This window comes from Petaurus breviceps, unplaced genomic scaffold, assembly GCF_028583685.1.
Source record: "Petaurus breviceps papuanus isolate PSGF00001 unplaced genomic scaffold, PetGlider_PUasm1.0 98, whole genome shotgun sequence".
NCBI classification, from domain to species: Eukaryota; Metazoa; Chordata; class Mammalia; order Diprotodontia; family Petauridae; genus Petaurus; species Petaurus breviceps.
In genome coordinates, this window is record NW_027187460.1 from 62530507 (window position 1) to 62554499 (window position 23993).

A 23993-nucleotide genomic window follows, 5' to 3' on the forward strand; every position below is an offset into this window, starting at 1 on the left:
CTCTTTTTTTATGCCCCAGAGCAGCACACAGTCCTTGCCACATAGTAGGTGCTTAATGTTTATTAATTGACTGATATACCTCAAGGAGTTCAAAGACAGTAAAACCCCACATATACCAAACTTTCATAGAAGAACTTTTTTGGATAACAAACATCTGGAAACAAAATAGGCTACCATTAACTGGGAAATGGCTAGACAAATTATCGCATATAAATGTGTAAGGATGTGGGTCTGAGTGGCTTAATTTACATATAAAAAGTTCAAGGCAGAAGATGAAGAATTAGACAAGACAAGGAACTGGTCCTTTGGGCATTGATTGCTTCTGTAACTTTACCTACCAAGTCCTTTCCATGGATAAGCCATAGAGAATCAGATTGTTGTTGTTGTTTTATAAATAGGGAACCAGTATTCCAGAGCTGTTTGGGGTTACTGGGCCAATGGCCATGGTCCATCTTAAGGTCCAGCTTACATAAATATGAATTTTGGAAGTATAATGGATAATTGTTATAAACCAGGGTGAGGTCTTTGACTTAGGGAACTTAGCCCTGTACCAGGAAGAGTGGTCAAACTATGAAATTAAAGTCTAAGGGCATTAGTTTGCTGGGTCAGTTCTGCTTTCTGTTCCTGCCTAAAATATGGGAGACATCAGAGCTAAAATTCTGAGGAAACAGAAATACAGATGTTTCTGCTGATCCTATGGTTCCTGTTCTTTTTGAAAGACAACTAGGTGGCATAGTAGATAGAGGCTGGGCTTGGAGTCAGATAGTTACATGACTCCGGGCAAGTCACTTAACCTCTATCTGCTTCAGTTTCCTCAAATGTAAAATGTGTATATTAATAGCACCCATTCCACAGTACTATTGTGCACTTAGCACAGTGCCTGACATATACCAAGCACTTAATAAATGTTTGTCCCCTCCTTTTCTGGAAGATCAAAGAAGCAGTATAAACATGGCCAGGCATATAACAGAATGAGTGCAAGCACATCAAAGATCCTGTAGCATCAGATGTGTGAGCATGCGCCATGGCTATATGTGTTATTTTCCATTTGTGAACTCTGTGTCCCTTCTTCCGACACTCTCCTATTTGTGGGAGGATACCCCCCAAGTTTATGAGGGAGGTGTTTTGTTGCTACTGTTTTTACTATGCCATATCAGTAAATGCCCTTTGCTTTAAGTTGCATCCTCTGGCTGACTAGAGTCAAGGTAAACATCCTGGTGGGGGCTTGTGGGTTCTGGTTTTAGGGGCGTGGGTCCAGCAAGCACCTCAAGCCTTAAGCAGTCATCTTTGCCATTCTTCATATCCCCAGCATAGTAGGTGCTAAATAAATGTCTACTGACCAGCTCCCTCGACCTTCTAGCACAAGCTGGGGAGGTGAGGGGCAATCTGAAGAGAAGCTGCAAATTTAATGGAATGTTCTTGCTTCATGAGACAAAAGTGAAGAATTCGGTGTCATACAACTGTCAGGTACCAGCACTATATTGAGTGACTTTGCTAAATTGTTTTTCTTGTTATAAGGGAAGAGAGCTTACTAGATGGGGGGAGAGAGGGATGGATAAATGACTGTGTTGTAAAAACACACCAATAAAACTTATGGGTGGTTTTTTTAAAAGCCATAAGAGCAAAGACAAGAAGTTTAAAAAAAAGAACAAAACAGAAATGGAATACAGGATGGTTAAATAAAGATGAAGGGGTAAGTGAAGAGGAGTCAGAGATTCCTGGGGAAAACTGAGACTGATGGTATAGGTGACTATCACAAAATTGTTATTACCTGAAGCTGAAGTGGGTCAGATCTATGACCCAGAGAGGAAAGAAAAGATCCCATGGCTCCAAGGCAGAAAGAAGGCGCTCAATTTAGGGCAGAATGTGGAAATGGGGGTGTAGGGGGAGGAGTCAAAGTCCAGAAGAAGGGCCTGTGGAACTCTCCTGACCTCTGTCTTGTAAAGACCCTCTCTTCCTTTAAGAGGCAATTCGGGTGCCATCTTGTGTGTGACATCTTTCCTAACCCCCTCCCCTAAGTAACAGCAACCTTCATTCTTTCATCCCTATAGCTACTTTGTGTGTATATACATATATGTGTACACAAACATATACATGTATATATGTGTGCTGCACATACCGACATCTGTATTCGTTGTCTCTCCTGTTAGAAATTAAGCTCCTTGAGAATAAGGATTATTTCATCTTTTGTTTTGGTCTCCCAGAGCCTAACACAGTGGCTGGCACACAGTAGGTGCCTAATGAATATTCAGTGATTGACTGAAGTAACTTGAGGACAAGGACTGTTTCATTTTCATTTTCATATTCCTAGAATCTATCAGAGAGATATTGCATGCAGTAGGCACTTTAATAACTGTTTATTGAATTGAAAGGGAATAGGGAATGCCTTAGAGGAGATTATTTAATGTTTTAAATCTGCACCAAACCAAACAACAGAAGACTATCCCTGTAATTTCTCCTAACTGTATATAGTCTGTACCATGACATTCCCATACACTTTCTGGCAAAATATAGACACACGCAGTGGATTATGGTTATCAAGGTGGAAGAAATAATAGGAGAAGAAAAATGGGAAAAGCTATGATCTCAGGGGTTTCATTTATAGGGGAGAAACTTTTCCCTTTATACTTCTCAGAGACAAGATGTCAACTGGGAGAGGGTATTAGGAAATGGACAACTGAAAAAAAGACACCTATTGGTAACACCTCCATGTGCCCCCTACCCCCATTCCTCCAAGAATCTCTGGCCAAAGCTGTGTAAAAACTTGTTTAAGGGGCAGCTAAGTGGTGCAGTGAATAGAGCACTGGCCCTAGAGTCAGGAGGACCTGAGTTCAAATCTGGCCTCAGACACTTAACACTTACTAGCCATGTGATCTTGGGCAAGTCACTTAACCCCAATTGCCCTGCCTTCCCCCTTCCAAAAAAATAAAAATAAAAATTTGTTTAAAAAGAAATCCAAATACCTTGCCAGTATTAAGAGGGTTATTTGTACCACGAACTGGAGGTAGGTGGCCTTCCAATTCCTGAAATGTGTCAATTTCATGAAAATGCATCTTAGAGTCTTCCTTTTTTATTTCGGATACCCAACTCTAAGAAAGAAAAAACAATTACAGGAAAACAGAGTTTAAAATATTCAACCAATTAGGTTAAAATAATATATAATTAATTCAATTATTCAGGGATTAACAATAATTTGCATTATTCTTTTAAATCAAATTAAAACCAAGAAGATATTATTTTTTAAAAACTATATTTATAAAGGTAACAAAAAAGTAAATATGTGTTATTTTATTTTCCTAGATGAAAATGTGCCTTTGTAATAAATGTGCAGATACAAATAACTGAAGGGAAATTAAGTATTCATGAATTTATCTATTCAATAAAGGGTAAGGAACCATTGCTTAGCACAGTGCTTGGCACATGGTAGGGGCTAAATAAATGCTTGTTGACTTGAAATGACAATAACCTCTAAATTGATATGAAATATCAATCAAAATACCAATGATATTAAGGTGTGCCTTTAGAGATATAAAACTGGATAAAATCATAACAAAATATAAATATATATATATATATATGGAAAATCAAAGAGCCAAGAATATCAAGAGTAATGAGGGGAGGGGTGCTGAAGAAGGCAGATTTGCTTTAATGGGCTTTTAAATATATTATAAGGCAGTTATGATCAAAGTCATTACTGGGGGAAATAGAATATTAATCTATCAGTAACCTATGATTTTGTAGGTGTAGAAATTCAGTCCAATCTGTCTAGTATCTTCATTGAGTGTTCCTTGAGTCTCAGAGAGGATCAGTGACTTGGCCATGGCAGTCACAGCTTGGAAATGTCAAATGTAAGATATAATACTAAAGTTCCTGCCTCTGAGTCCAGAAATTCTATCCATTACATGACACTGTCTCTCAGAACAGAATATATTTATCACAAAAAAGAAACAAATATATACAAAATAGTAGTGCTTGATAAACTATGGAAAATAAAACTGAAGAAGGGATTTATTCACAAATATTGGGAAAATTGAATTGCAGTATGGTTAAAAAAACACCTCAATCCTCACCTCACATTATATATCATAATAAATCCCAGCTGTATCATAGACTCAATTAAAAAAAAAGCACTAAAGAGTTAGAAGAAAGTTGGAACAATATGTTTAGCTCAATTGTGTTCCGTGAAATAAATACGACTTATTGAAGACAAGATACATGTATTCGGTTTCACAAAAAATAAAACTTGGTACCACTATCAAAACAACAAAAACTAATCTAGATAAAAAGAAAAAACCCATTGGAAAATAAACTGAACAAGGGAGAGCATGAGAGTATGAAAGCAATCACTTGAATTGACCAAATTTATCTTCAAAAACAGATTTTCCTGGCTTGGTGTAGAGGAAAGGGCGCTGCCCTTAGACTCAGGATACCTGTGTTAAAATCTTGGCTCTGATACCTATTGGCTGTATGACCTGAGTGAAGTCACATAATGTATCTCTCTGAGACTAAGTTAACCACCTCTAAAATAAGCATAATAATATACTTCCTACCTCATAGAGATATGATATGTGAGTCTTATGGGGACACAGAAATATAATATCATTATCTCTGTCTTTTTAAAAATTAATTTATTTTTAGTTTCCAACATTCACTTTTATAAGATTTTGAGTTCTAAATCCCCCCCCCTCACTACAATAGTATTCCATTACTATTACTCCCCGTTCCCCGAGATGGCATGCAATCTGATATAAGCTATACATGTATGATCATATTAAACATATTTCCACAGTAGTCATGTTATAAAAGAAAAATCTTTATAATAAGAATAAAAGGGAAAACCATGCAAAAAAAACCCCCAAAAAACAACAAAAGAAAGAGAAAATAATATGCATAGATCTGCATTCAGACTCCATAGTTCTTTCTCTGGAGGTGGACAGCATTTTCCATCATGAGCCTTTTGAAATTGTCTTAGAACACTGCATTACTCAGAAGAGCTAAGACTAACAAAGTCAGTCATTGCATAATGTTGCTGTTACTCTGTACAATGTTTTCCTAGTTCTGTTCACTTCACTCAGTTCATGCAAGTCTTTCCAGGTTTTTCTGAAGTCCACCTGCTCACCATTTCTTATGGAACAATAGTATTCCATTACATGCATATACCACAACTTGTTCATTCATTCCCCAGTTAATGGGTATCCCCTCAATTTCCAATTCTTTGCCTCCACAAAAAGAACTGCTATAAATATTTTTGTACATGTAGGTCCTTTTCCCTTTTTAATGATCTCTTTGGGATATAGACCTATTAGTGGTATAGTTGGATCAAAGCGCATGCAGTTTTTTTTTCTTTTTTTTTTAAGCAATTGGGATTAAGTATCTTGTTCAAGATTATGCAGCCAGTTATTTCTGGGTGTGGTGCTAAGTATCAGAACCTGGATTCGATCCCAGGTCATCCTGACTCTTGGGCCAGTGCTCTTACTCACTGCGCCACCTGGCTGCCCCATGCGCATGCAGTTTTATAGCCTTTTGGGCATAGTTCCAAATTTTTCTCTAGAATGGTTGGATCAAGTCACAACTCCACCAACAATGCATTGGTTTTCTAACTATCTCACATCTTCTCCAACATTTATCATTTTCGTGTTTTGTCATGTAAACCAATCTGATAGGTGTGATGTGGTACCTCAGAGTTGATTTAATTTGTACTTCTCTAATCAATAGCGATTTAGAGCATTTTTCCATATGACTATGAATAGCTTTAGTTTCCTCCTCTGAAAACTGCCTGTTCATATCCTTTGACCATTTATCAATCAGGGAATGACTTGCATTCTTTTTTTAAATTAAATTTATTTATTTACTTTTAGTTTGTAACATTCAGTATCACTTGCATTCTTATGATTTGACTCAGTTCTCTATATGTTATCTCTGTCTTAATTTTAAAACTATTAAGTGGGAGAACTAATGATAGCCTACTCATCTACCTTGGAGGAATGTTCATGTCTGCTAGTGAATAGGGTGTTCTTTTGGGACAGCCATTATTTCTTTTCAGCAACCTAGTTGATTTCACTTTTAAGAGTCAACAAGATATCACTACCCATTTTACTAGACTAAAGGAAATTAAATACTTTACCCACATTGTAAATAATGTGTATTTATATATACCCATTATATATATTATTCATATAATATATATAAATATATATTATATTTTATATAATGGGTATATGTAATGAGAGGAGTAACTTTTGCAACTTGTTGACAAAATTAAATTAAACCAAAAAGTTCTGTGAGACTCTTCTTTTTTCATCTTTGCCACTGGTAAAAGGACTTTTTCAGAATAAAGACAGGGAAGACCAAGAACAAGACACTGACCAAACAGAATGTAACAAGTAATAGAAAGCAACGTGATATACTTTATCCTCTGTTATCCACAACAAGCTCTTCTGATAAGCTACATTTTTGCTTCCTGCAACTGCTACTCTATTCTTATCTTCCTAGTCACATCATTTTATGAAGTTTTCAAAAGGATAGATTCAGATAAGGTAGGATTCAATGGCTGTATTTTTAATAGTACCAAAACTGTTGAAGAGCAATTTAGTATCCTTTCCCATAAACCCTAGTTTCAAATGAGAACTAATAATTAGAAATGACAGAAGGAAATTAAATTGGTGGAAGAATAACATAAAGGCTTTATTCACTGTCTGTTGAACATAATGTACCAAATTTGGGTTAGGTGTGGAAAGCTTCTATACCAGGGCTTATTACGTCTTGCTTAAAAGACAAATGACCTGAAATCCAAGAAGGTTCATTTGGTACTTCCCTCAAATCAAGATTGAGTCTGGTGTAGGATCATATAGGTATATGACTTGGAATGGGTATAAATATTAATTAGTATAGCCCTGTAGTATTTTAGTGAAGAGAAAACTGAGACCAAGTAAGATCAAATAAACTGTCAAAGGTCATACAACCAGAATTCAAACCTTGATCCAAATGACCAATATGAGAATTTGTTTTGATTGACTATGCACATATATTACAAAGGTTTTAACTTTTTTCTTCTTCTTCAAAGAGAGGTGGTGGGAGGGAGAAAAAAATAAATACTTGATGATGGGGGGAAAAAATTTAATGGAAAAAAAATCTTGATCCAAGTTCTTCATTTCACTCCCTGACCAAAGAGCTTTCACTATGAAAGCTACTGAATTTCAGTGAATACCAAAGCATATCAGAATACTGGATAAATGAAACTAAATGGATTTGCCATATACTCAATAGCTACTACATGAATTCTGCTACTGCCATGCTTGTAACACTCAATTTAGCCAGTGACACACTCCTACGGAGGCATCTCCCTTGCCTTCTGGATTAGCGAGGGATTACTTTGCCATGGAGTTTGCTCAGCTGACTGACCAGTGTTGCCCTAAAAGGGTACTTGTTATACAAGTATGGCAGGAGCTGTCAAGAAATAGGCAAAACTCACCATCAAAAAGGATCTTTTCAGAATGACTTTAAGAACTCCACTCTACAAATATCCAGCAAAGGGATTTGGTGGAAGTCTAGCTCTTGATCTTGAAATCTGACCGGTCAGAAGCTGACTGAGCTTCCAGAGACAGACATTCTGAAGTAGGTGCACCAGAGTTCTAATTGAGGAACTCCAGGGACCTATGGTCCAGATACAAGAACTCTCCCTGCTTCCCCTTCAATTTTTATTATCATACTAAAAGTATCCTTCCATTAGCTTTTCAATAACAAAATAGAAGGAAATTAAATTGGTGGCATACATCATGTGATACATTATGTTTGTGTTTTGTGTGTATAGGCAGGCAGACAGACATAGACACAGACAAAGACAAAGAAAAAGACAAACTGAGACACAGAGATAGAGAACCTAAATTTAGGGGATCAAAGGCGACTCATTTTTTTTTCAGCCAAAGAAAAGCAAAGTTTATTAAAGGTTCATCATAATGGGTAGACTCTTAAGGAACCTCAGTATCTGTGATGCTTGCATTGGACAAGAGGGCCAAAATCATCTGACACAGAATTAGTCTGTCCTAGATAATTCTCAGCACTGCAACTCATTATTTTTAATGATCAGAAACCTAGATAAGAGTTAACAAGAGGAAATGCAAAAAAGTGAGGAATTTCCAAAGAGGATAAACACATCTGGCAGACTGTCTCACATTGTATGGGCAGTTAGGTGGTACAGTGGATAGAATGCCTGGCCTGAGTCAAGAAGACTCATCTTCCTAAGTTCAAAACCAGTCTCAAACACTCTCTATCTGTGTGACCCTGGGCAAGTCACTTAATACTGTTTGCCTTGGTTCTTCACCTGTAAAATGAGCTGGAAAAGGAAATGGCAAAACACTCTAGCATCTTTGCCAACAAAGCACCAAATGGGGTCACAAAGAGTCAGATGTGACTGAAAAACGATGGAAATGAACCCACATTATAACATCACAAACTCTTCTCCAGTAGGGCCACAGAGACAGTTGATGGTTCAAGGGGCTATTGCTCCACAGACTTGGCTAGAACTAACCCTTCCAAAGATTACTTTTCCTCTTCTATAAACATTCAACTACTTGATCATACCCTCCCATACATCCTCTTACCAGTGTGATCTTATTATGTGTATCACTGAGAGAGAGTGGCGGCACATCAGAACCCTATTTTATTGATCTGATAATTCACATCCCTAGAATTTTAGGCCACAAACATTCAGTTACATCAAATGTCTCCTTCATGACACTGGTAAATACAAGAAAGGATGTTGATAACTATGTGGACTCAAAATCTAGCCAAACACTTTATATACAATTTACCAAAAACTGACATTACATAGATACCTTTATATCACCATCAATTTTTTCCCATTCTTCTCGTGTAAAACTAGATGCTGTTGCTGCAGGTTTCTCTTTTCGCAAGACTCTACTTTCAGGACATAGACTTTGAATGCGTTTTTCACAACATTCTGTAAGTTCGGGGTAAAATCCTTCCTCACCAGATCTTAAAAGATAAAGCAGTTACATGCATTAAAAAGTGAATAGACAAGACTATGTATACTATGTCTACAGTGAGCATACAATCTGGATTTTCTGGAATGGTGCTGATTTAAAGAGGTAGGGAAGGGAGAAACACTTTAGTGAGGCTTCATCAGAACATATATTCTCTTATTTGGTTTAGAAAAATATGATAACATAATTTTCATTTAACGAATAGCAAGACCTGCAGTTCATAGATGAGATTGCAAATACTGAACATAGACAGAGAAGGAGAAGTTAGAATACCCATGTAGAATGTAGAATCTATAACCTACTACAATCCAAGAAGACAATGGATAAAAAAGCTCACACATAGGGGAATACTAGCAAACTCCTTCCTCAGTTAAACTATGACATCTGATTATTTTTTAAAAATTCATCTTCCTGGGTACTATACAAAAAAGAATAAATACAAAACAAGTATAAAACTTAATGCAATAATCTTAGAATATTCATAAAAAATTTTTATGTGGTACCCCCTTATTCAAGAAATTAGAGGACAGATGAAAAAATTGTAGGAAAGTACTGAAATAATAAGTGTATTTTGATCCAAGGAGATAGGGGCTGTGCCTGTGCTGGAAAGGGCTAACTTTCTTTCCCCTTAAACTAAAGTAGAAAGAAGAGCTGAAATGTCAGGCAAACGCAAAGGCTGAGCTGAGAGGGAGAATGCAAGACCCTTCAAGACACAACCAAACAAGGGAGAGAAGATTGGAGAAGGTCTGCACTGGAAAGCTGCTGAGCTATGCTGCCGTCCCCATGGCTACCCTAACCAAGAAGGAGGAAAAGGCTGGAGGTGTACACTATGTAGAAGTCACACTGAGGATGATGAAAGACTGTTGGAAATGTTTTTATTTGCTGAGAATGAAGCTGGTGATGTTCCTCATTACCTTTGCCTTGCTGTGGTTCTCATGCTAAGCCTAAATTCCCAATATTTATTTAATTAACACCACAAGGACCAGATCTAACAATTGATACAAGAATTTTAAAACATAATTTTACTATAATTTCTCTTATCCTTGCAAATAAATCTTAAATAAGTCATTACTAACAGATATTAGTAATTTCAGTAACATATTCAGTAGCAAATGTTAGTAATGTCAGTAACAAATTTTATTTTGAAATAAAAATTTCCATCATACTATCTGTATTTTCTTTGCTAGATTAAAAAAAATGTACTGCATCAATCAACAGAGGTTATTTCTTTGATATATTCTTAAATTCTGGCACATTTCAAAAATGTATTCACTTTATTTGGCATTTGTTGTTGTTTTTTTTAAATTGGTTTCTCTGAAATATTGTTTGTTATGTTAATGTTTTCTATGGAGGGATTAAGTACAGAAGAGAAGGATGCTATTTATGACTGACCAGATACACAAGAGAGAGAAATAGACTCTCTGCCTAATTGCTGGGAATATAAGCTGGGAGCTGAACAAAAAATATTTTATTGATATATATAGATTAAAGTTCTGGAAAGGCAGCTAGGTGGCACAGTAAATGGAGCACTGGGCCTAGAGTCAGGAAGACTCATTTTCATGAGTTCAAATTTAGCCTCAGTCACTTACTAGCTGTGTGATCCTGGGCAAGTCACTTTACCCTAATTGTCTCAGTTTCCTCATCTGTCAAATGAACTGGAGAAGGAAATGGCAAACCACTCCAGTATCTTTGCCAAGAAAACCCCAAAGGGGTTACAAAGAGTTGGACTTGACTGATAAAGGACTGAACAACAAACAAAAAAGGCAGAGAAGAATAAATTAGGGGACTATCATAGACATAGGATGAGAGCAGTTTTCTTGTGGAACATTGGATGAGACAGTAGTTTTCTGGTGAGAGGAGGTTTAGTAAATTCATCAGAATCAGCTCTATCTGAGGCACTGGCTGCAAGCAAATTTTCTCTTCATTGTTTCTTTCTCTGTAAGTTTAAAGAACCTTGTATTTACCCACACACAGAAGTGGAAAATGAGAAAGTCCCAGAAAGAAGGAACGGAGAACAAAGTGGCAATGTCTACATGAGGGTGAAGAGAGATCATGACTAGTTCTAATTCTCAGCCAAACACATGCCCCTAACCATGACTAGTCATCTTTAAATAACTATGATTTTCGAATGTTTTTATTCCATGATACTTTCATTACTTATATCACCTCTTCAACAAAAACAAATTAAAAGAATTAAAATAGGCTCATGCTACCAATAAAATCTCATGCTGTTCATTTCAGGAGCAATCAGGTTTCTAAACTTAAGGTATTTGTTGTTTGTCTTTCATTCTCAAAGAGGACCAATGACATCAGGAAAGTGATATCGAGACTTGCAAGTGAATTGGCTATAAGTGAGGCAAGGCTGTGCAGTCAGCAGCCTCACTATCTCTTCTGGAGTCATGTGAATACAGTGGCAAGAATGGAGATAGCCCCCAGACAGCATTTTTAAGCCAAGGTCTTTACAATAAGACTAGAAAGGGGTATGTATGTGGTGGGGGGGAGAGGAGGGGAGGAGGGGTGCTCTGCCACCAAATGACCCAAGCAGCTCGTTTCTCCTCTCTCCCTGCCTCACCATTCAAACCCCGCCCCCCCGCCGATAAATTTAAGGTTATAACCTTGGGGAAGAAGATGCCACAGTAGAGAGAAGAAGATGGCAAGGAAGAGCAGATAAGAATGGGCAAATAACAAAGTGATGGATGAAACATAACAGAGCCAGTAATATTGACCTAGTAGAAGAAAGAAAACAAGCCTTTAGTTCCAGTCTCTAGGTACTCTTCAATTTCCCTAGGAGATCCCAGAGAGGTATCTGTTGCCAGTTTGAGAATGACTACCTTGGATCTATATGACTCTTGCCTTCTCCCTCTGGCCATGGCCCCCTCACTTTCAAAAGAACATGTGGATCATTTTCTACCTTGTTCCATCTGGCCCCACTAGCCTTCATCATAATCAGTTGGCTAGTCAACAACTTGTTTTTTTCTGGGGATCACTGATATAAAGGACATTTGTGTACCAGGGGATCTCTGCAAAATAGATTGGTTAAATTTTCATAATATCCAGCTACTGGGAAAGTATATACACTACTGTTTTCCTACTCCCTCAGAAAAGTGTAACAAGTTCAAGTTGGCCTAACTCTAAAGTTGTTAATAGGTCATGAAGACTTTCACAGAGATATACATGGCAAGCTCACTGGTGAGAGTTAAGATGTATATGAAAACAATCTAAATAAAACAACTGAAAGTTTTTCAATATATTAAGATTTTTTACATCTTAAACCAATGTCATTTAAATGTTACACAAAGTCAATTAAAAAAGAATCAACTAAGTTAATTAACATTTCTAAATAATTGAAAGTTTTAAAAATGTTTACCTGAGTACAACAAGAATCTTTTCCAAATGCTTAACATCCGAACACTTTTCAACAAATTTGAAATCCAGATGTTCAATGGGGATTTGAAATGTTTTTGTTGTTCCAAAGCTCCAAAGTGAAGGTGTTTGATCAGTCATAGCTATGATAGTTAATAATAGAGAAAAATTTCATTATTCTCCTAAACTATAGGTTAGCTCTCATATTAGACAATATTTAGCACACCAAATTAAGCTAAAAAAATCTTTTATTGGTGATGGAAGTCAGATAACTTGAATTTCTGCTATACCTTTGCTACTAGCTAGCTACATGGCCTTGGCTTGAAGTCAAAGTTTCTGGGTTTCAAACCCAGCTCTTGATAGAGCCACAAGTGTGAGAGACACTGTGGCAGTCACAAGATGTCGGAGGGGGTGCATGTGACCTCTGAGGAGCAGGAGCTTGGAGATGTGGAGGCCGACTCTGCCGGGCCGAAAGGGCTGACATGGCATTGAGCGCAGGGCCGTGGGAGCCGACTTTGCCAGGTTGGGAAAGGCCGACGTGGCATTGAACGTGCCTTATCAACACGGACTCCTCTTAACTCATACTCCTTTGCCCTGCACTCGGGAGAGTGCACGATTGGCTCCCACATGGCATGTGACAGTAAGAAGAATGATAAGGATATTAGGGAAAAAGCAAGGGGAGGCTCCCCCTCTCTCTCTTTTTCTCTCTCCTCCTCTCTTCCTCCCTCTCTCTCTCTCTCTCTGTCCCACGGTTCCATTCTGCTGTGTTCTGATGGCCACACTGTTAAGATGTAACTGAATAAAGAGCAGCCTCGCTTGGCAACCTCCGTGTCCTTGGGTGTTCTGCGGGGGTGAGTTCTTCTTGGAGACAAGAAGCCAGAGACGTCCAAAGACCGGGTATAAGGTAAAACAAGGCCGGAGCTGGGAAGGAGAGCCCAGCAAGCTCTGATACTTAACAGTTATGTGACCATGCGTAAATCACTTCCCCTTCCAGGCCCCAGTTTCTTCATCTGTAAAATTATGGAACTGGGTTAATCTTCTAAGTTTCCTCTCAGTTCTAAATCTATGATCCTATGATGCACCTAGCTCTTGGTATTCTATGACACTGTGAAATATTTTGTTTATAGCTCCACCTAACCATCCAAGTGGAGATGTCCAGAAGACAATTTCAAATGTGGATCTGGAGATCCAGAGAGAGAATTGAGGCTAACGATATAGATTCTAGTATCATGCTCTGTGAAATAATATTAGAAGTCAGGCATGGGGATGATTGCCAAAGTAGAAAGCACTGAGAGAAAAGCAAAAAGTATTAGGATCAAAACTTGGGAAAAGAGATTCTAAAATAAGAAAGGAGGAGGCAGTATAGGTGAAGATAATAAGGACATTTTGAAATAATAAATTGAGACCACTTGCTTCGGATAACCTCAGTCTTCCAGAAACAGATATTCCAAGCTTCAGGTTCATCAACAGAAAACTGGAGATTAAAGTCAGTGATTCTAAAATACTATAGTTTTGTGAAAAAGTTTGTCAAATTTCCTGGTGATCTTAACTCTAACCTTGTTTTCATGTTGTCTCAAGCTCTTTGAGAGCAGGGGACTGCCTTTTGACTTTCCTTATATCCCCAGGGCTCAGCAACAGGGCTTAGCACATACTAGGTATCTCATACAGGTTTATTGACTGACTAATCTCCAGCAAAATTATAGAAGAAATTATTTAATGAATGTTTCGTCAGCACTTAAAGGAAGCAAGGATCACTAAGATCCAGCAGGAATTCAGTAAGAATAAGTCATGCCAGGCTAACTTCATTTCAGTTTTGGACAGGGTGACTTATTTGGAATGTCAGAGAAATGCCACAGACATATTACTTGAGCAAGGGATGTGACAAGACAGATCCTAGATGACTTTAGTTGGTCTTCAGGACCCATCCTAAATAATTTTTTCCTCTGCTCAATCACAGAATATTAGACTTGGAAGAATCTCAGAGGAAAACTAGTTCAATTCAAAAACTGAGCAGTAATTCCACCCCCTCTGCCCCATGTTTATCCAGTCACCACTTGTTTTGCAGTCCTACCACTGACAGAGACTGATTAGCACCTGGTATGCCCCATTCTGCTTTTAAACTATTCTAACTGTTGAGGTTTACCTAAAATGGAGCCTTTTCTGTTTTCTCTGAAAATTTCATCCATTGCTACTACTTTTGCCTTGTAAGAACAAGATCAAACCCTCTTCCGCATGACAACCCATAAAATACTGGAAAATTGTTATCATATTCTCTTTTCTAGTTAAAACATACCCCCACTCCTTCAATCATCATGTGGGATGGTCTCTATCCTCCTGTCATTTGGGTTACCCACCTCTCCAGATTGGCCAATATCTTTCTTAGTATGGCACCCCTAATCAAACACAATATTAGAGATGCAGTTTGATTAGTACAGAGAATAGAAGGATTATCAGTAAACCTGACTTCCTCATTCTGGTACACTGGGTCCAAAGTCAGGGAAACCTGAGATCAACTCTGGTTTCAGACTCTTACTAGCTATGTGATCCTGGGTAAAGTGACAACCTCTGTGTGCCTCAGTTTCCTCAATTGCAAAATGAGGACATAATAGGACCTACCTTGCAGGGTTGCTGTGAGGAATGTATGAAATAATACTTGTAAAAAAACACTTAGCATAGTGCATGGCACATAGTAGACAGTGTATAAATGCTTATTATCTTCCTGTCTCCCCTTCCCTTTTTAGGCAATCCAGGACTACATTAGTTCTTTTGGTTGCCATGTCATTCTGTTGAGGCATATTGAGCTTACAATATACTAAAATGCCTAGGTTGTTTTCAGACCAACTGTGGTCCAGCTATGCTTTTCCAATCTGGTATTCATGAAGTTGAGTTTTTGAACCCAAGTATAGACCTTTATAGTTATCATAATTACTTTTTAATTTTAATAGGTATGCTAGTACATGTTGATCTTTTTGTATTCTGATTTAGTCATCCAATATGTTAGCTCTCCCTTCCAACTTCATGTTTCTTTGATAAATATGCCATCTATTCTTTCATTTAAGTAATCAATAAAAAAGGCTGAAAAGCATCAGCAAAGGGCAGAAATTTATGGCATTCCAGTGGTGGCTTGCTTCCAAATTGACATCAATCCATTAAGCATCACTCCTTGGGTCTGGCCATTCAACCACTTATGAATCCCCCTAACTGTAACAGGATTCCACTCATATCATTCTGCCTTGCACATCAATATATCATGAGGACTTTTTTCCAAATGCCTTGTTGAAATTTGAGTAGAATGTGTCCCTAGCATTCCCAGCATCTCCCAGTGTAGCTAATAACCCTGTCAAGAAAGGAAAAGAAGTTAATCTGATATGACTTGTTCTTGACAAAAATATGCTGCTTATTGGAATCCTTGTTTCAGTTTCTAAGTGCCCACAAATCATCCTCTTAATAATATGCTCTAGAATTTTTCCAGATGTCAAAGCCAAATTCACTCAGCTATAGATTTAAAAATTCACTTTCTTTACTTTTTTAAAAATTGGGAAAAAATTGCCTATCTGCAGTCCTATTATGGCACCTTTACCATTTTCCATCCATGGTTTTTCAAAGACCACTGATAACTGCATAACAATCACATCCACAGATTCTTTTGGTATAATGGAATATGATTTATCTAGACCTGGTGACTTGGGCCAGTAGGAGGTGTCTAAGTGCTATCTTTGCATCTTTGGTATTCCTGTTAAGCATTTGTTTTCCATAATACATAGTGAGAGGTTCATTTTCCTTGGTGGAGGAAGCAGAAAAAGGGAGGGAAGTAAAATAAAATTTGTATATTTCTGTCAGAACCATAAATATGTTTTTATCTGTGATTTTAAAAAATGGTTGGAGAAGGGGTAAGGAATTGAGGAGGGAAGGAGAAAGGCAGGCATTGGTGCAGGGAACAGCACAAATCCAAGCAGTCTCACTGACTACTCAAGCTGCCAGTCTCCCATGACAGTAGTGCCATAATGATAAGAGCAAAGCAACAAGGGGGAAGGGAGTGGGATTGAGATAGGGCTATGATTGGGCCACTTGTTTTCCTCTCTTACTCAACCTCTGCTCTCATACTAGAGGACTTTAACATCCATATTTATATTCCCTCAAGCACCATAAAATCCCAGTTCATCAATGTATTCATCTCCCATAAGCTACTCCTCTCTACTCCACCTCAGCCATACACAAAGATGGTCATACCCCTGATCTTGCCACAAATGCACCACCTCCATGTTCATGGACTCTGAAATTCCCTTACCTGACCACAATATATATTTATTTCATTTCTTCCTTGCCTTTAAACTCTGTTCTTTATCCATACCATGAACTCCAGTCTCTTGACCCCTCAGTTCTTTCCCAGGCCATCATTCCTGCACTAGTTACACTCTCCTCCCTTACCCATCTTTATCTTTTGGTGAATCAATTCAACTTCCTACTGTCCTCTTCTTCTGAGTTCTTTGCCCCCTATCACGTCTTTGATCTTACCCTGCTAAATTTCAGTCTTGGATCACTCCCACTATACTGCCTTCACTGCAATGCATGTGCTACTGTGCAAAGTGAAGGAAACTGTGAAGTTGTGCTTACTACAAATTTATGCTATATAGCTTCTACTGGACCCAATTGCTGCTAGGCAATCCCTCTATACCTTCTTAATTAACCCACTCTCCTACTCTCTATAGCGTCTCTTCCAAACCGTAACATCCTTCCTCAAATCTCCCTTTTCACCTGAGAACCTTGCCACATATTTTCCTGAAAAAAAAAATTAAGGCCATTCACTGAGAGTTCCCTCTTCTTTCCTCCTCCATCTCACATTACCTCTGTGCCTACTGTCACCAAAACCACATTGACCTCACACAAAAAGGTGGATCTTCTTTGCCAAAGCAAAACCCTCTACGTGCACGACAGATCCCATTCTATCCAGTCTTCTCCAGAAAATTGCTCCTTCTTTATCATCTCCACTCTCTCATTTGTCTTCAGTCTTTCCCTGTCTACTGGCTATTTCCCTACTATCTATAAACATGCCTATGTTTCCCCATCCCAAAAAACCCTCACTTGATACATCCATTCCTGCTATTGTCCCATATCTCTCCTCCTTTTGTGATTAAACTCCTTGAGAAGCCTTTCTACAATAGATACCTCCATTTTCTTTTCTCTTATTCCCTCCTTAATTCTCTATAGTCTGGCTTCCAGTGACATCATTCAACCAAAAATTAATCTCTCCAAAGTTGTCAATGATCCCTTAATTGCCAAACCCAATGGCTTTTTCTTAATCCTCATTCTTCTTGACCTCTCTGTAATGGTTAATCATCTTCCTCTTTTTCTCTCTTCTCTCTAGGTTTTCAGGACTTTCCTCTCTCCTAGCTCTCCTCCTATCAATTTGATTGTTCCTTCTCGGTCTTGTTCGCTGGATCTTCACAAAGGTCATGCTCACTAACAATGGGTGATCTACTGGCTTCTGATCTGGGCCCTCTTCTCTTTTCCTTCTATACTACTTCACTTGGTGATGTCATCAACTCCCATGGATTCAATAATCATCTCTTTGCTGATGATTTTCAAATCTACTTTTCCAGCCCTAACCTCTTTGCTGATTTCCTTTCTTGTATCTCCAACTGCCTATGAGACATCTTGAATTGTGTATTCCTTAGATGTCATACACTCAATGTGTCCAAAACTGAACTCATGATCTTTTGTCCCAAATCCTTTTCTCTTCCTAACTTCCCTATCATTGTCCAAGATATCACCATTCTCCCAGTCTTATAACCAAATCCTCACTCTCTCTCACTCTGCCTCACTACAAAATCTAATCTGTTGATAATTCTGTTGATTTTACCTTTGTAATGTCTCTCAGAAATAGACCCTTTTCTTCTCCAAGAGGCAGCTAGGTGGTACAGTGGATAAATATATGGGCGTCAAAAAGAGCTGAGTTCAAATCCAGCCTCAGACACATTACTTATGTGAGAACCCTGGGCAAGTCACTTAATCTCTGTCTCAGTTTCCTCAACTATAAAATGGAGATATTAACAATACCTACTTCATAGAACTGTTGTGAGAATCAAATGAGACAACATTTATAAAATGCTTGGCACGGTGTCTGGCATATCATAAATTCTATATAAATGTTTACTTCCTCTGATACTGCCATTATCAGGTAGAGGACCTCATCATCTCACATCTGGACTATTTTAATAGCTTGTGAATTGGTGTCCCTGCCTCAATTCTCTCCCCACTCCAGTCCATCCTCCATTCAGCCATAAAAATGATTTTCCTAAAGTACAGGTCTAATCATGTCACTTCCCTACTCAATAAACTCCAGAGGCTCCCTATCACCTTTGGGATCAAATTGAAAATTTTCTGTTTGGTGTTCAAACTCATTCAGAACCTAAACCCTTTCCCTTCCTCCTTCTCTCCCCCCATTTCTGTACTCTTTGAGGCAGCGACACTGAACTCCTTGCTGTCACTTCATTGTCCAACTCCAGGCATTTTCTCTACCTGCCCCCCATACCTAGAATGCTCTCCCTCCTCGTCTTCTCTGCCTCCTGGCTTCTCTGACTTCCTTCAAGTTCCAGCTAAAATCCCACTTTCTACAGGAAATTTTTCCTAATCACCCTTAATTCTAGTGCCTTTCCCCTGAGATGATCTCTAATTTGCTCCATATGTTATCTTGTATATAACAGTTGTTTTCGTTTTTTTTCTCTTTCATTAGACTGTGAGCTTTTGGAGATCAGTGACTGTCTTCGGCTTTTCTTCGTATCCCCAGAGCTTAGCACAGGGCCTGGGATATATAAGGTAATTAACAAATACTTACTGACTGACACCTTTGGGGGACAGACTATTTGGGGGTTCCTCTTTACAATCTCACAATGCCTAGTATAGAGTCTTACTTTCTGTCTATGTAGTGAAGACCCTCAATCAAACAGCTTGCATTTATCCAGTAAATGAATATTGACCAAATAAAAATAAATGCCTCTCTACTGTGTAGAATCATTATGGGAGTAAGACATTTCTGCTAATAATATCCACATTCTACTTTTAAGAAAAGAAGGTCAAATGTTTTCCATGTTATGCTCATTTACCCCTCACTCATCAAGAAAAGTTGGAAGGTATGATTTTCAAGAAAGCTATTTTTAAAATGTATATATACAAATACATATATATGTATATATATATATATTTAAAGTTAGCATTTGCAAGCAAGCTTGTGTGCTTGGACTATTCTCTAGAATATAATATTATAATAATGTTAATGTTAGTTATTATCCTTTAAGGCTTACTAGAATAAAATAAAGTTTGGATAAATTTAAATTTTTAAATGGCAAAAGAATAGAACAGCAGGATAATATTAATACTGCTGATTCTTGACAGCCATAATTGTTTTAAATGAAAAAACTTAAAACACGGAATGTGAAGATATACTTACCTACAGATAAGTTTTGCTTTGCTTCTTTACTTTCTTTTATTCTCCTCCTCTCCCAATATATAAGCTCCTTGAAAGCAGGTACTTTCTTTAAAAAAAGAAAAGTGGTGAGAGGCAGATGTAAGATGACAGATTTGATGCTGCAACCCAGCTGAACTCTCTCAACATTCCACTGAAAACAACTTTAAAATAATTCTTCAAATCAAATTTTGGAGTAGTAGGCCAATAAAAGGTCAGGGTGAGACACTTTTTCGGCCTAAGAAAACTTAGAAGGGAGGCAAGAAATGTCTGTGACCCTGGAGCGGGGGCCAGCACAACAGCAGGGATTGGAGGCCTGAGCAACAGAGTCAGCCCACAGATGGTAAGGGAGTTGATCAACTGATCAGAAAGTGATTACAGAGGAGCCTTTGCTGGCACAGGATGCAGCTGGCACTGACTGGCAAGTCTATCACCCATACTCAGTTCTGGGAGTGCTTGTGGTGGAGCAGAGGAGCAGGGAGCAGAGGCCTTGGTGGAAATTCCAAGGGCAAAGGGGATCTATATATGCATAAAAATATTTATAGAAGTTCTTTTTGAGGTGGTGAAGAATTGGAAATTGAGGGGATGCCCATCATTCTCAGGGAAATGGCTGAAAAAGTTGTGGCATATGATTGTGATAAAGTACTATTGTGCTATAAGAAATGACCAGGGGAGTGGTCATAAATGTCAGAAAATCATGACAAGACCTATATGAACTGAGGCAAAGTGAAGTGAGAAAAATTGGGAGACTATTGAGCACAGTAACAACAATGTTGTAATAATGACCAACTGTGAAAGACTTGGCTACTCTGATCAATACAGTGATCCAAGGGAATTCCAAAGGACTTGTGATGAAAAAAAAAATGGTCTCTACCACAGGAGAGAGAAATGAAAAGTGCTTTGTATAAGTTAAAGCTCTCTATGAAACTAACTACAAAGCAAAGCACTGAATGAATGGATAAATTTCTCGGTAATTATATGCACGTCTAAATTCTAAATAAGATTTTAAGGCATGATTTTGAATTAAAAAATTTTTTCATGCTTACTTACTGGATCCCGCACTCTCGAAAGAGAAAATCGACAAGTTGATCCTTGCTCCAAAGATAAGGCTCTACCTTAGCTTATCTGCACTCTTGCAAGATCTCTGGTCCCCTGGACTGAAACCCTTGCTTCACTTTGCTGCTTATAGAGTTGGGACGGATTTGCTCCGCCGACCGCAGTTCTGCAAACTACAGGGTGTTCGTCATCCCCCCGCGCAAGCCAAGCAGACTGCCGGAAAGAGCGCGCTTACCTCCCGCCAGGCTCCCCGTCAGCACCACCAGCGCTGACCTTCAGGAAGGAGATGAGTCTCCCTCTCCTAGCAACTGTTGCTATGTACAGTGCGAGGCGGTTCGGGGCCCAGTCGGGAAGGAGTGGGTCCTCCGGGCTTTTCCTCCCCCTTTCAAGTTTCGCTCCCTCGTCCTCCTGCCCCCGCCCTGGCTTCGGTTAATGGCCCAAGTCCACCTAGCTGGTGTCTGGGGTGGGAGCCAAGCCCACAGGGCTGTCCGGAGGGTGATCTCAGGCCCTTCCACGCCCGGCGGCGGAGGGGACGATATAGGGGAGGCGGATGGGCAGCCGCTCTCGCAGAACCTGAGGGCCAGAGAGAGGGGCTGGGCACAAGCACTAACCTCACTCCAAGGCACCCGCCCTGCGGGGAAGACAGGACAGCGGCCGGCCGGGCACCAAGTGAGCTAGAAGATGCTTAGCAAGAGCTGGGATAGAAGAGTCAGGCTAGCTGGTCCTCCAAGGGGGAGGGGCAGGGTCTATCCAGCGAGCAGATTGGCTGGTTCGCTGCTCGTCTCCGTTGATTGGCCCATTCCCCCTTCGCTGAGGTTAGCCCTACCTCCTTCGCTTTTGGTTCTTCCTCTCTTCCCCCCAGACACCCTGCAGGTTGTTCCGTATGTCTGGGAGGGTGAGAAGAGCTGAGAAGCCTGCCAGCACTAGGTGTCCTGGTAAATGTTCAACAACCAGGTCTCCAAAGGGAAAAAATGTGCGCAACACACTTTTAATTTTAATCTGCGGTATTAACATTTTCTCCATCACTTTCTTAGGGCTAGACAATCAACAAAACAATAAATCAAACCCTGATTTGCAGAATTTGCTAATTCCCGAGGTGTAAATGTTCACAATGTAAATTTAACAACCGGCTCACTTCGTTTCAGAATATGAGATCAAAAAGGCAGCGTGGTGTATAGTGAATAGAGTGCTGGACTAGAAGTCAGGAAGACCTAGATTCGATAACTCCTCCCACACTTACCTAGGAGCTACTTAACCTGAAAGTCTTATGAAACTCATTAGGATTTAATCCAGAAAATTAAAACCCCTTCATTTATTACAAGAAATAAATTAGGCTCGTCTTTTGTTAAAGGGAATGTGGTTACTCTTGTTTTGAAATGCAATTAATTTTTCAATGTCTACACTGCAATTTTTTTTCTTTTTAATGAAAGACTTCACTGTTCTATCCTTAAATGTATGGACTAATCTGTCCCCTGGCCTATGTCTTTATGTTCTCCATCTGGCTTCCCTTGTTTGCTTAAGATTCTGTAAAAGAATGGGATTGTTCTCTGAGGTTTCTCCCAGATCTAGTTCTACAATCCTTTCTTGAGTCTCCGTTAACCTTTCACTTTTGGATACTACTTTGTTTAAGTGTTATGCTTATCACTTACGTGCCATGTCCCCTTCTCTATGCAAGTAAGTTTCATGAGGACTGAGTGGTTAGTACATTGCTTGGTATACAGTAGGTGCTTAAACATTTGATAACTTTATTTTATGGGGAAATATTTTCAAACTCTGAAGGGACTATTAGAGACAAACTTTGAAAAGTACAGACATATTTATTTCAACTGCTGGTAAAGATGGCAGAAATCCCATTACCCCAAACTGAAAAGGGTTTGATATACCCCAAGTGTAAAACCACTGCAATTCTCTTTTTCAAGTCCCTGTTCAAGTAACTAGATTAAAATCTCTGCCTCCAACTGCCCCTCCCTTTTAGAATACTAAACCCTGCCTACTCTCATTTGCCATATCTTCCTCCTGCCATAGGCAGGAAACTTTCCCCAAACACTAGGAAGAGGGTGGCAACTCTACCAGTTCCCACATTTCCTTCTTCAACTATCACAATTTGCATTCAGAAAATATTTCTGTAATGAAAATAACAATTGCAGGAACGCTCATCTATTGCAGAATGGCCGAACAAGTTGTGACATATGATTGTGATGGAATACCACTGTGCTATAAGAAATGATGAGCTCAATGATCTTAGAAAAACATGGAAAGACACGAAATCAGGAAGATCAAAATGAGCAGAACCAAGAGAATGTTGTATACAGTAACAACATAGTTTTAAGAACAATTTCCATTGAATAAGTCATTTTGACTTTTATAAATATGCAAATTAACTACAAAGGACATATGAAGATGCTATCTGCACTCAACTCATAAAAAAACTATGTATAGAATGGTTACACACACACACACACATATTTGTGCTTAAAGGAAACCATTTCAGTGGGGTGAAGGGAGGGAAGAAAAAAAGGGGAAAAAAGAGAAAGTTACATGACAAGTTTATTATATATTTAAAAGGAATAGCAAGTTGTACATAATAGATTTGCCATTTCATGTTAAATCATCTTTTTTTCTATTCTACTATATTGTGGAAATACTTTTTTTTTATTTCTTAAGAATAAAATAAATAAAATAAAATAATAACAACTCATGTGCATGTAGTACTTAAAGGTTTACAAGGAGTTTTATTTTTACAAAGGTTTTTCCTCACAATAGCCCTGTAAATTAGGCAATGGAAGTATAATTAATTGTTTTGTAGCTGAGAAAATAGAGGTTCAGACAATCATTAAATACACCCTTACTCTTAAAGTTCAGTATGCATTTATTTAGCACTTACTATGTACAAAGGATACAAATAGAAACATAGGACAGTCCCTGCTCTCAAGGAGTTCATATTCCAATCAGAGACACAAACACGTATCGCAGATTTAAGCTGCCAAGTCAAATGGAAAAGTTCTATGTTCTTCAGGGTTCAACAGCAAAGCCAAAGGCAACACTTCTACTTTGATGTCATTCCTACTAACAAAATATCAGTTTCTGATGTTGACCCACTTGACAGTGCC

General features: G+C 38.6%; 1 protein-coding gene across 1 annotated transcript in view; it reads right to left on the reverse strand.

Moving 5' to 3' along the window:
• Nucleotides 1-21624, reverse strand: part of SPAG1 (sperm associated antigen 1) — a 74618-nt gene extending 52994 nt beyond the window's left edge. Inside the window, exons 1-5 of the mRNA XM_069080988.1 lie at nt 21495-21624; nt 19813-19897; nt 12370-12508; nt 8835-8994; nt 2964-3089 (exon numbers count right to left, since the gene is read on the reverse strand). Of these exons, the coding sequence (XP_068937089.1) occupies nt 2964-3089; nt 8835-8994; nt 12370-12506 (423 nt within the window). The 5' untranslated portion in view covers nt 12507-12508; nt 19813-19897; nt 21495-21624. The remainder of the gene's footprint in view (nt 1-2963; nt 3090-8834; nt 8995-12369; nt 12509-19812; nt 19898-21494) is intronic.
• Nucleotides 21625-23993: the final 2369 nt, after the last annotated feature.